Here is a 13,357-nt window from a genome sequence, read left to right as displayed (position 1 = left end):
CTTGACAAAGCCCTGGCTGGGATGATTTAGTGGGGATTGGTCCTGCTTTGAGCAGGGGGTTGAACTAGATACCTCCTGAGGTCCCTTCCAACCCTGATATTCTATGAACTGTGCTGCCCCCGTGCCTGGACTCTCCCTCTAGACAAAACACCACTGGTGAAGATGATAACGGGAGTGCAAGGTTCCCATCAGCATGTGTGTCCATAACCTTCCGAGTGCCAGCAGTCTGTGCTTGATCTGCAGTCGCTGGCTCGGCACTGGTCTGTCAGCTCCCTGGGCAGGGGCCAGTAATAATCTGGATGTACAATGCCAAGTTTGCTATTGGGTCTTATCATGCCTGTCAAACCAACCTGACAGAGTAACAAGCCTTGTGGATGAGGGGAAGCGGTAGATGTGGTATATCTTGATTTTAGTAAATTTTTGATACTGTCTCATGTGACCTCCTCATAAACAATCCAAGGAAATGCAACCTAGATGGAGCTACTATAAGGTGGGTGCAAAACTGATTGGAAAACCATTCCCAGGCAGTAGTTATCAGTGGTTCACAGTCATGCTGGAAGGGCATAGTGAGTAGGGTCCTGCAGGGGTCAGTTCTGGGTCCAGTTCTGTTCAATATCTTCATCAATGATTTAGACAACGACGTAGAGAGAACACTTATAAAGTTTGTGGATGATACCAAGCTGGGAGGGGTTGCAAGTGCTTTGGAGAACAGAATTAAAATTCAAAAAGATCTGGACAAACTGGAGAAATGGGCAGAAGTAAATAGGATGAAATTCAAGAAGGACAAATGCAAAGTGCTCCATTTAGGAAGGAACAGTCAGTTGCACATGTACAAAATGGGCAATGACTGCCTAGGAAGGAGCACTGTGGAAAGGGATCTGCGGGTCAGAGGGGATCACAAACTAAATAGGAGTCAGCAGTGTAACGCTGCTACAAAAAAAGCAAACATCATTCTGGGATGTATCAGCAGGAGTGTTGTAAGCAAGACACGAGAAGTCATTCTTCCACTCTACTCTGTGCTGATTAGATCTCAACTGGAGCATTGAGTCCAGTTCTGGGGGCCACATTTCAGGAAAGATGTGGACAAATTGGAGAGAGTCCAGAGAAGAGCAACAAAAATATTTAAAGTCTAGAAAACATGACCTATGGGGAAGATTGAAAACCTGGGTTTGTTTAGTCTAGAGAAGACTGAGAGGGGACACGATAACAGTTTTCATGTACATACAAGGTTGTTACAAGGAGGAGGGAGAAAAATTGTTCACGTTAACCTCTGAGGGTAGGAGAAGCAGCAATGGGCTTACCTGCAGCCAGGGAGATTTAGGTTGGACATTAGGGAAAACTTTCTGCCTGTCAGGGTGGTTTAGCGCTGGAATAAACTGCCAGGAAGGTTGTGGAATCTCCATCATTGGGGATTTTGAAGAGCAGGTTGGACAAACCCCTGTCAGGGATGGTCTAGGAAGGATGACAGAAGAGATGTCCCCCTTCTCCCAGCTTTCCCAGGCGGCCCAGATTATACCCAGGGTTAAAGCTGGCGGAAGAGAGAGAGAGGGCAAGGGGCCATAAAGACCCCCTGGCACCTCCCTTTAACCTCTCTCCCTGCATTGCCTAGTTCTCTGGTGACATCCAGGGAGTCTGGCAGCAGAGAGGGCAGGGGCTTAGTCCTGCCTTGAGTGCAGGGGACTGGACTCAAGACCTCTCGAAGTCCCTTCCAGTTCTGTGATTCTATGCTAAATATGGCACTGGTGCAGCTGCTGTCAGACTCCTGTGTCCAGATCTGGTGCCCATGGTTCAAAAAAGATGTTGATAAATTGCAGAAGGTTCAGAGAAGAGCAACAAGAATGATTAGAGAATTAGAAACCTGGCCTTGTAGTGACAGACTCAAAGAGCTCAATATATTTAGCTTTACAAAGAGAAGGTTAAGTGGTGACTTGACTCCAGTCTGTATGTATCTAGATGGGGAACAGAAAGACAAGGTGTCGAGTATCAGAGGGGTAGCTGTGTAAGTCTGGATCTGTAAAAAGCAACATAAGAGTCCTGTGGCACCTTATAGACTAAGAGATGCGTTGGAGCATGAGCTCTTGTGGGTGAATACCCACTTCGTCAGACGCGTGACAGCTTATCCTCCGATATGTCTGTTAGTCAGAAAGACAAGGCCAGGGAGGTGATATCTTGTATTCTCACCAACCGAAGTTGCTCCAAAGAAAACTACACTGCATATATGGGGAACAAATGCTAAGAATGGAGTGCTCATCTGTCTAGTAGAGACAGATACAACATGATCCAGTGGCTGAAAGCTGAAGCTAGACAACTTCAGACAGGAAATCAGAGGTACTTTTTTGACAGTGATGGTAATTAACCATTAGAACAGCTCACCAAGGGTTGTTGTGGAGTCTCCATCACTGACAACTTTTAAACCAAGTTGGAATGTTTTTCTAAAATATCTGCTCTGGGAATTATTTTGGGGAAGTTTTCTGGCCTGTGCCGTGCAGGGGTTGGACCGGTTCTAGGGCCCGTGCCGTGGAGTGGGTCGGACCAGTCCCAGGGCCTGTGCCGTGCGTGGGGCTCGGACCGGTCCCAAGGCCTGTGCCGTGCGGGGGGCTTGGACTAGACAATCTCAGTCATCCCTTCTGGCTTTGAAATCTCTGAGGTAATAATGACAATGAAGGCACCAGGCTGGAAACAGCCTCTCCAACTGCTGCCTCATCTCCCTTTCATCCCGAGGCTCCATCACGCTTCTTGACCTGTCGGCTGCTCCCTGCGTCCTCCCTTGGCCTCTGTGCCCTGGTCCCCTCACAGTTCTCCTCTTGCCCTGATCACTTCTTCTGTGTGTTCTCAGCCGGCGACGACAACTCCCTCCTGTAGGCTCTGGGCTTGTTTCCCTTCTCCTCGAGGCTCGGCACTTGCCCCACACTACCAAGGCCCTCCTGCCTCCTTCCTAGCATTGCGCTCTCCAGCCTTGGCTCTGTTCTTGTGGGGGACGGGAGGAGGGTGGTGCTTGGTTTTGCCCTGCCCTGGGGCTGTGGGGTGTGTTTCACTTGGCCAGACAGTGCCTTTCGAGTGCATGGTGTGATCTTGCCATGTGCTGTGCTGCTGTCTGACCTGTCAGGCCGCTTGGGACCCCAGCCGACTCGTTCCCCACAATGGGCCTGGGCAAGTTTACCCAGGGCCCCTTGCATTCCCTTCCCCTTGAGCGGGCTGGGGCCACGACCCGCTGGGGCTCTTCTCAGGTCTCCCTTCCCCTCAGCAGATATTTGCGGTGGTGGTATAGGAAGACACATGTGGAGAAGAAGTGTCCTGTCATCGACCTGTTCAACCCGCTCCCCCTGCGTCAGATCTACGGTGAGCTGCCAGCCCACCCAGGAGGGCCCCGTGGGGGGGAGCAGGGTCACTCTGGTGCACTGAAGCTGGCTGGAGTCTCCTGGGGCCTGAGGTTTGGGGAGGCAGGTGGGAAGATGCGACAGTTCCCCCAGGGCTGAGAGTTTAGGGGAGGCAGTTGTGGATGGGGGGATGCTGGTGTGGACAGAACAGGAGACACACCAAGGCTGCTGCTGTGGGGCTACCCCAGGTGGGGGCCACATGGCAGGGCAGGTGAGTTCTGTGGGTAACCCTGAGTGTGGATGGGGGCTGTGGGGGCTACCAGAGGGGGCAGGTGCTGCGGGGGTTCTTCCCGGGGGGCGAGTGCTGTGGGGGTTATCCCTGGAGGTGGGTGCTGGGGCGGGTGCTGTGGGGATTACCCTAGATGGCAGGTGCTGTGTTGCGGGTGGCTGCTGTAGGGTGGATGCTGTGGGGTGGGTGGGTTTTGTGAGGGTTATCCCAGGGGGAAGGTGCTGTGGTGCAGGTGGGTGCTGTGAGGGTTACCAGAGGGATCAGGTGTTGTGGGTCAGGTGGGTGCTGCAGGGGGTCCCCTGGGGGCAGGTGCTGTGGGGTGGGTGGATGCTGCAGTGGTTACCTCAGGGGGGCAGGTGCTGCAGGGTGGATGCCACGGGGCAGGTGGGTTCTGTGAGGGTTCTCCCAGGGGGCAGGTGCTGCGGGGCAGGCAGGTGCTGCAGGGGGTACTGTGGGGGCAGGTGCTGCGGGGCAGGCAGGTGCTGCAGGAGGTACCCTGGTGGCAGGTGTTACGGGGCAGGTGGGTGCTGCAGAGGGTACCGTGGGGGCAGGTGCTGCGGGGCAGGCAGGTGCTGCAGGAGGTACCCTGGTGGCAGGTGCTGCGGGGCAGGCAGGTGCTGCAGGAGGTACCCTGGGGGCAGGTGCTGTGGGGTGGGTGGATGCTGTGAGGGTTATCCCAAGGGGCAGGTGCCGCGGGGGGTTACCCTGGGGGTGGACTGAGTGGAGCTCAGCCTCCCCTGCACAGTGCATGTGCTCCCAAGTCCTGCTAGCCCCTCTCTTGTGCCAGGCTCCTGCAGGAAGGAGTGAATCTGCTGTTTTGTCTCTAACAGGGTGCCCGCTGGGTGGGTTTGGGGGAGGTACCATCACACGAGGCTGGCGGGGAGAGTTCTGTCGATGGCAGTTGAATCCTGGAGTGTACCACTATAAGACAGTCATAGCAGACCAGGTGGGTGTGTGTTTGCATCACAGGCTGTGGCCTCCTCCCTCCTGGTCCCCTGGCAAGCCCTTTCCTCCGCAGGGTTTGGCGCATTATCCACGTTAGGTGGTCCAACCTGAAGGCCCAGTTTCCCCTCTGCACCCAGAGGTAAGGAAAGGACTTGTGGCCATGGCTCCACCCCACCCCCTACTGCCATGCAGCCACCTCTGAGGTGGAACGTGGCAGCTGCTAATCAGCACTGTGCAATGGGGTAGAGGAGGAGGCCAAGAGAAACTCGTAGTTCTGGCATCATGGGCCATGGAGTGGCTCCCAGCAGTCGTGCTGGCAGGGTCGCTGCTGCCCAGCCCTGGGTCGTTCACTCTCACAGCCGCTCAGGGACCACGTTTGCCAATTATTCTGTCAGGGTGACGTCAGCAGCGAGTGAGTGACAGATCAGCACAGCAATGGGAGGGGCTGGGAGCCTGGGGTCCTGAGCGGCCCGGACTGCACGGGGCTTCAGGGCTAGTGAGCATGGAGCCAGCCCAGGATAGGGCACTGGGGGATGTGCTGCAGCCCCACCTGGTACTGCCAGTTCCTTTCACTCCTGTCCTAATCTGACCCCATGGGCTGGCAGAGGAGTCACAACAGGATCTGGGGCTGGCCTGGGAGCCTCTGCCATGGCCCCTGGGACCTCAGGGTTGGCTGGACAGGCAGGGTGGGCTCAGCTGAGTTGGGGCTGAGCCGAGATGCTGGAGTGAAGGCCCCAATGCCCGGGAAAGGGGCCAAGGGCTCTTTGTGGAGCACGTCTCATCAGCAGCTCAATGTTACGGCTTTGCAGTAAAGCTGACGCATCCTATAAAACCCACAATGAGCCGCCTGCACACAGGCCTGAGGCGCTGACCCTGGCACAGGACCAAGGTTTCAGCGCCTCACCTGCACAGCAGCAGGAGTGAGGGCGGCTGCAGCAGCTCCGTGCCCCCCAGTGCCAGCAGGACACAGCCGTGCCGGGAGCCAGCTGGGTGGGAGGCTGTCTGCAGAGGTAATTAATCTGATTTGTGTTCTGTGCAGCCTCAGCAGGCTGAGCAGCCATGTAGCGCCTGGATGCAGGTTCCCAGTGCTCCTATTTTCAGTGAGCTCCTCCCTCGAGGTTCTGGTGGCTCCTCTGCCGCTTCCAGCATGACTTTGTTCCCTCTGGCACAGGGTCCCCCCTGAGGCCTGGGTTGGCTGGTCCCTGCTCAGATCTTTTGGGCAGCCTCCCTGTGAGTGCACTCTCTGGGCCTTCGTTCCTCCCTGTGAGTGCCTGGCCACCCACCCCTCTCAGCCAGCCTGGGGCTGGTGAGTGGCTGCACAGGGAGAAGGATGGTCTGTGGGGTGAGCAGGACTTGGGTCATTTAGGGCCTATAGGTCAAATCCAGCTCTTTGAGCTGCCCTGGGCAACCAGTGCTGGGAGGGTTCTGCTGCCGGAGTTGAAACATTCCCGGCTCTCTGGGGCGGGCAGGGGGGGGCTGCCCAGCGTTCCCATCGCAGTGCTCTGTGCTCTCCTCCTCTCCCAGTTCACCGTCTGCTTACGCCGGAAGGGACAGACCGTTTACCAGCAGGTCCTGTCTGTGGAGAGACCCAGCGTGCTGCAGGGCTGGAACTGGGGCTACTGCGGCCACTACGCCTTCTACCATGCCCTGTATCCTCGGGCCTGGACCGTCTACCAGCTCCCTGGGCAGGACGTGGTGCTCACCTGCCGGCAGGTCAGCCCCATCATCCCACACAACTACCAGGTGAGGTTCCCCCTTCTTCAGCCTTCATCCCTGCCTCTGGCAGGGCCTAACCCAGCATAGCCACTGTCCTCGTCACGGGGGGCCTGCTTCTCCTGGCCTCGACTCGAGGGACAGTGCAGAGCGACACAAGGTATTGGGAATGGAGCCTGGAGTTCCCAGCTGGCAGATAAAGCAGCAGGCCTGGTGCCTGGGGGATGGTCTCAGACACAGCCTGGGCAGCAGGACTAGTGCTTTGGAGTATGGCATGGGAGAAGCCTCCATCCTGCCATGGCCCAGATCCCTCTCATCCTGTCATCAGCAGGTGTTTCCTTATCCACCTCTGCTTATCACTCCATTGCCTCGCCCTGCCCCGTGGCCTCGCAGTAGCTCTGCCTGGTCTTTGGCTCTGGTTATCCGTCCCAGATAGAGGATAAGGCAGAGAGTGGCTGGGAAGTTCCTGGGGACTCTGGGTGAGAGGTGAGAGTTGGAAACCTGCCTGGGGAAAGCTGCACTGACAGGCTCCAACCAGCTGGGCTGTGTTTTCCCAAAGCTGGAGTTGGGTGGGGGTGATGGGCTGGTCTGCCCTGCTCCTTGCCGCAGGTACCCGGCTGTGTGCAGGGACCGTTGTTCTTTTATAAACAGAATGGGAGGGAGGGTCAGTGATGGGCAGTGAGAACAGAGAATGGTCTCCAGCAGAGAGAGATTGGACGGCAGGGACTGTTGCCCTTGAGTGTAGCTGAATCAGAGTGAGGGAGATGAAATCACAGAAGAATGACAGGGAGGGGAAGGTGCAGCAGAAGCGTCTGCTCGCCCTGTCTCATAGCACAGGAACGAGGACACATTCACAATGGATAAAAAGAAATGCTTTCCAATATATTGTACAATTATCCTGTGAAACTCACTGCCACTGGATGGTGCTGGGACCAAGAGCTCAGCAGGATTCAAGGTGGGATTGGACACTCATATCGGTAACAACGTCTAGTGTTATAAAATTAAATGCTATAAATGCTCCTGCTCCAGGATTTAGGGGAAGAGGCTTCCTCCAGGCAGATTACCACAGCCTGACACGGCGTGATGCTGCACCGGATGGAGGGTTGAGTCTGCAGCAGCCTATGGCTGATGGAACTGGGTCTCCTAGCTCAGGCAGTCGCATTACACAGACCATCTGCTGCTTGGTCCAGGATACTGGACTAGATGAGCCAGGCCCCATCTGGCAGCCTCTACGCGCTTGCGTGTCATACAGCAGCACCTCGGGGTGGTGGGTGTTACAGAGCCCCAGGGAAGGGCTCAGGCCCTGCCCCAGGGAGTTGAGTCGGACTGGCCAGATAAGTGAGAAGAGGAGACAGCACTCCAGCAAGGTGGTCGGCTGGTGACCTGCCAAAGCCTGTTAGTTCTGGGGCTTCCCCAGCAGGGCAGGAATGCGGCCGGGCCGGGGTGAGGGCTGCTTGGCTCACAACTGCGGGGCTTTCTTCCTTCCTCATTTCTATCTCATTCCTATTTCTGTTCCCCTCCAGTCTGCCCCTCCTGCCAGAGGGGAGTGTGACAGGGCAGGGCCCCCTGTGAAGTCTCGCACCCCAAGGTTTTCTCTCCGGCAGTTCTCACCCGCCTGTCCCCTTTTTGCTCTGCTGTTTCTGACCCTTTGAGCTCCCCTTTTTACCTGTTCCTGGTCCCTATCCCTGACCTAGATACAGCTTTCTTCCCACTGGGCTATGGTCCAGCCTCGCTGCCCAGCTGCCTGCGTCTGGGGCTGCAGGGGCTCCAGGGCATTGTCTCTGGCGCTGCCCCTGCAGAGGGGGCCTGATGCCACTGTTGTTGGAGCCCATGGGGGTGTTTGGCTGTCCTGCCCCAGGGGATGCTCCCAACAGCTTCTGGCTGCCCTCCCCTCCCCATGGCCAGTCTCAGCTGGGCCCCAGCCCAGCTCACCCTCGCCACAGGAGACTTCAGCAGCGATGCTGTTGATTAGCTGGAATCGCTCAGGTCCAGTTGCTCCCCAGGCCGGGGAAGCTGCCGCTGAAGGAGTGTGATTTCCCTCAGTTCCCCGCAAGTGCAGGCAGCTGTCGATGCAGCCCCATGTGTAAAGCAGCTGAGTGCTGCCTAGCTCCCGGCCTGTCCTCGCCGGCCCAGCGTCGGGTCAGCCCCGTGTGTGTGGGGGTGAGGCTGTCTAGCTCCCGGCCTGTCCTCGCCGGCCCAGCCTCGGGTCAGCCCCGTGTGTGGGGGTGAGGCTGCCTAGTTCCCAGCCTGTCCTCGCCGGCCCAGCGTCGGGTCAGCCCCGTGTGTGTGGGGGTGAGGCTGCCTAGCTCCCGGCCTGTCCTCGCTGGCCCAGCCTCGGGTCAGCCCCGTGTGTGGGGGTGAGGCTGCCTAGTTCCCGGCCTGTCTTCGCCGGCCCAGCCTCGGGTCAGCCCCGTGTGTGTGGGAGTGAGGCTGCCTAGCTCCCGGCCTGTCCTCGCCGGCCCAGCCTCGGGTCAGCCCTGTGTGTGGGGGTGAGGCTGCCTAGTTCCCAGCCTGTCCTCGCCGGCCCAGCGTCGGGTCAGCCCCGTGTGTGTGGGGGTGAGGCTGCCTAGCTCCCGGCCTGTCCTCGCTGGCCCAGCCTCGGGTCAGCCCCGTGTGTGGGGGTGAGGCTGCCTAGTTCCCGGCCTGTCTTCGCCGGCCCAGCCTCGGGTCAGCCCCGTGTGTGTGGGGGTGAGGCTGCCTAGCTCCCGGCCTGTCCTCGCCGGCCCAGCCTCGGGTCAGCCCTGTGTGTGGGGGTGAGGCTGCCTAGTTCCCAGCCTGTCCTCGCCGGCCCAGCGTCGGGTCAGCCCCGTGTGTGTGGGGGTGAGGCTGCCTAGCTCCCGGCCTGTCCTCGCTGGCCCAGCCTCGGGTCAGCCCCGTGTGTGGGGGTGAGGCTGCCTAGTTCCCGGCCTGTCTTCGCCGGCCCAGCCTCGGGTCAGCCCCGTGTGTGTGGGGGTGAGGCTGCCTAGCTCCCGGCCTGTCCTCGCTGGCCCAGCCTCGGGTCAGCCCCGTGTGTGGGGGTGAGGCTGCCTAGTTCCCGGCCTGTCTTCGCCGGCCCAGCCTCGGGTCAGCCCCGTGTGTGTGGGGGTGAGGCTGCCTAGCTCCCGGCCTGTCCTCGCCGGCCCAGCCTCGGGTCAGCCCCGTGTGTGGGGGTGAGGCTGCCTAGTTCCCGGCCTGTCCTCGCCGTCCCAGCCTCGGGTCAGCCCCGTGTGTGGGGGTGAGGCTGCCTAGCTCCCGGCCTGTCTTCGCCGGCCCAGCCTCGGGTCAGCCCCGTGTGTGGGGGTGAGGCTGCCCTACTGATGTGCCTGTCCCGGCACTGTCCTGGAGAGCACTTTGGTTTAATGGCTCCAGGCGCACCAGTCACCCTCGGGGCCTTTACCCCTTCGTTTCCAGCACTGTGGGCATGCGTTCCTGGTGCTGCTTGGCGCAGAGCTGTCCTGCAGCACTGGAACCCTGTGCTCTGAGCCCTGAGTCCTCTGCCACTCGCTATAGCAAAGGAGTCCCCAGGCCTTGCTGCATCAGCCCCGTTGCTCCCCTTGCAGCGGCGCGGCCCAGCCGGCGCCTCGTGATGCAGGGACGGGATGCTCCGACCCATTTGCCTGGCAGGCTCTGAGCTGCGCGCACCTGGTGTCTGTTTTCCCAGGACACCAGCCTGCCTGTGGGAGTGTTCATCTGGGAGCTGGAGAATGGCAGTGACGAGGCCGTGGACGTCTCCATCATGCTTACCCTGGGGAATGGCACGGGCACCAAGGAGGACAAGAGAGGGGGCCACTGGAACGAGCCCTTCAGCCTGGAAAAGGAGGGCGCGCGGGTCTCGGGAGTCCTGCTGCATCACTGCAGCCCCATGAACCCCTACACCCTTGCCATCTCTGCCAGGGAGCAGGTAGAGGGCAGGCTGGAGAGGCTGCGTGTCTCAGTGCTGGGGGGCACCCGTGTCTGTCTCTGGTGGCAGAGTCTCAACACCTGCAGGATTTGGGTTCTGGGGAGGTTTGTGCCCCTCAGTCTGCCCCTGCCTGATCCCAACACCTGACTCTCCAACTACAGCCATGTCTGTGGGCAGCTGCTGCAGGCCCCAGCCTTAGAGCTTAGGAGCTGGGCTTTGGACTCTGCTCTGCAGCTGCTGGGGAGCCAGTGAAGCATGGATGGGGTGCATTTGCGCCAGGTGGGGCTGTGGCCATTGGGAGGCCCTGGGCTCCGGGGCCCTAGTCCTGGCCCCAGTTGCAGGGAGGGCAGGAAGATGAGTCGTAGGCTCTAAAGGGCTCTTGCTCCCTGATATCCCCTCTGTAGGCTAGGGGATGGGTAAGACCTGGGCCTGCAGGTCTCTGGGGTGCAGGGAGAGCTGGGATTGATGGTGGGTACAGAGTTGGGGCCAGTATGATACCAGGGCAGGACATCCAGTCCTGAACACTGCCAGGGGCCAGAGCTCAGTCATCCAGCAGGTGCTAACCCTGCTGCTAGAAATGAATGGCTCCCCCAGATTTACCATATCCTTCTCTTCCTCCGCTAGGCTGGCACAGGAGTGACCCACTTCACAGCGTTCAACCCTGCTGGCGCAGGGCAGGCAGTGTGGCAAGACCTCCTTCAGGACGGCAGGCTGGACTCCCCGGCAGGTGAGGTGATGCATGGGCCAGGTAACTTTCTGAGCAGAGACTGGTTCTGACCCGAGGCCCACCTAGCTCAGTACTGACTCTGCAGTTGCTGCTGTGGGATAATCGGCCTCCCACAAAGAGCTCATCCTGCTATCTGATAGTGGTTTAAACCCTGAAGCCGGAGGTTTAATATCCCTGCTATGATCGCGCTGGGTCGTCTTGTCAGCCACAGAAATCTCCATCTTCTCTCTTTGACTCATGCTAAGTTCTTGGCCTCAACAACTTCCTCTGGCAGTGAGTTCCATGGGCTAAATGTGCACTGTGTGGACATGCATTTCCTTTGATCAGGTGTGAATTTTCCAACTTTGAGTTTCACTGAATGTCCCTTTGTTCTTGTGCTCTGAGAGAGGGGGAGCAGGCATTCCAAAAAGGCATTAGAATATTCTCCAGCTGGTTCCTTGTGCCTCCGAAGGCACCTCCTTGCTAGCTGTTTAAATCACTGTAAGTGTGAAAGGGTCCATTTTATGAATTTGTTGAGATGTGGGTCAGATTTTAAAGGTGACATCAAATAAACTAGATTTGCCAGTTTTCTAAATGTTCCAGCCAATCTTCGACTAGAATCTAATAGGCTTATCCCTTTAAATTGAGCCCAGGGAACACTAGCGTGCTAATTTAATGCTAGGTTCTTTTCACGTCAACTTTTAGCATGAACAGTGTTCAATCAGGCACTTGGTTATTCTCAGTCAATCAACAGTTCACCCAGAAACACATCAGTATGTGATCAACAGTTCACTCGCCGGGACGTTGTTTATCCCCCCCGGTTATTGTCTTTGGAGAGCTAGTATCTATCGCCTCCCAAACCCACAGCATGTGTAGTGGCCACCATACAACACAATGCTCATAACTTCATAAGCATGAATAATACACACATGTTGATGGAACAGTGAGTTTCATCAGATCATAACCTTTCCCTTGATACCTTACAAGGGATGCTTTATATGCAATATCACAGTTATATACAAATGATGAATATGGGGTTACAGGGCACTCCCCTGGGGTGTAGAGTGTTAACGCCATTAACCCTGGAACCCCTCCACATGGCTGCTCTGAGTGTCCATTTTGCAGCTGCTTTGCAGGTTCTTTCACCTCTTGGTCCTGTGACTCTGGATGAGGGGAGAGGCTGTCTCGGGGGTTCACTGAGCTCTGGGGGGTCCCACATGGTGACCACAGTTTTATATACCCTGGTTCCAGGGTTTGTTAGAGGGGCATGTTCGCATTTCTCACAGGCACTTGCCAACTGATTTCAGCTGTTGCTCTGCTGCTTCCACTGGTATCCAGTAGATGGCGGGCGTGTAGAACACGTTTCTCCAGTGTATGTTTCGTTCATTTCAAGGACTGTATTTCCGGATTAGCCCACATGTTAATTAGCATGTCCTCCTTTCAAAGTTCCTCCCTGGTTTATGTCGTTCAGTGTTCCTTCATCTTTGTGTCATACAATTCCTATATCACAATTATTTACAGTCCCTTCTCCTCCAAATCTAATGTGTGTCCCTGGAGGTGTGTCTGGCTGTCTCTTATTGTCAGTCTCTAAGAATGGCCACGCCTCTTTGCTACAGTCCTTCATGTGTTTTTGCTAGTATATAAGCATTTCACGTGATTTAGGGCTTGCAGCAGAACAAGAGACACTGTTCGTGCATATCTACGCTCCTTTTGGTGCTGTGCACATCTACACTGCAGCTGTCCCTCCATCTGAGGAGACATTGCAATTTCAAGCCCTTGTAGATAGGCTAAACTTCCCGTTGTCACAGAGTCCCTGGGCGATGCTCTGGAAGTGCTCCCCACAAAGCCAGGCAGGACTTTGGGGAGCCTCCTCTCCCTTGGAGCAGACTTGTTCAGGGCAAGAAGCTCACACGGCTTCACCTCCTGGGTCTCTCCTTGGAGCATTCAGCATCCTCTGCCCCTCCGTGTGCTTCCCACAGCGAGCCCACCCAGGCGGGGTCCTGGGGAAGCCACAGGGTTCTGCACCCCCACTTCACAGTCAGACGTGACTCTCAGCCAGCCAGTAAAACAGAGGTTTATTGGATGACAGGAACACGGTCTAAAACAGAGCTTGTAGGTACAGAGACCCCGACCCCTCGGCCGGTCCATTCTGGGGGGCAGTGAGCCAGACCCCCACGTCTGCACTTCACTCCTCGTCCCCAGCCAGCCCAAAACTGAAACTCCCTCCAGCCCCTCCTCCTCTCTGGGCTTTCTCTCTTTCCTGGGCCAGGAGGTCACCTGACCTCTTTGTTTTCCAACACCTTTAGCATCCCCTTGCAGGGGGGAAGGGCCTGGCCATTAGTTGCCAGGAGACAGAGTGTCAGCCATTTATGCACACTGGCCTTTATCCCACCACCTAGAGATTTCAAACTGGAACAGGTTCAGAGACGGGGTACTAGGATGATCTGAGGAATGGAAAACGTGCCTTATGAAAGGAGACTCAAAGAGCTTGACTTGTTTAGCCTGGC

General features: G+C 57.2%; 1 protein-coding gene across 1 annotated transcript in view; it reads left to right on the top strand.

The window, feature by feature from the left end:
- Nucleotides 1-13,357, top strand: part of GBA2 (glucosylceramidase beta 2) — a 52,857-nt gene that overhangs the window by 16,292 nt on the left and 23,208 nt on the right. The window contains exons 2-6 of the mRNA XM_032766183.2: nt 3,248-3,339; nt 4,437-4,552; nt 6,076-6,294; nt 9,905-10,144; nt 10,769-10,871. Coding sequence (XP_032622074.1) covers nt 3,248-3,339; nt 4,437-4,552; nt 6,076-6,294; nt 9,905-10,144; nt 10,769-10,871 — 770 coding nt within the window. The remainder of the gene's footprint in view (nt 1-3,247; nt 3,340-4,436; nt 4,553-6,075; nt 6,295-9,904; nt 10,145-10,768; nt 10,872-13,357) is intronic.

Source organism: Chelonoidis abingdonii, chromosome 6 (genome assembly GCF_003597395.2).
Source record: "Chelonoidis abingdonii isolate Lonesome George chromosome 6, CheloAbing_2.0, whole genome shotgun sequence".
Lineage (NCBI taxonomy): Eukaryota > Metazoa > Chordata > Testudines > Testudinidae > Chelonoidis > Chelonoidis abingdonii.
This window is presented reverse-complemented; position numbering and strand designations above follow the sequence as displayed.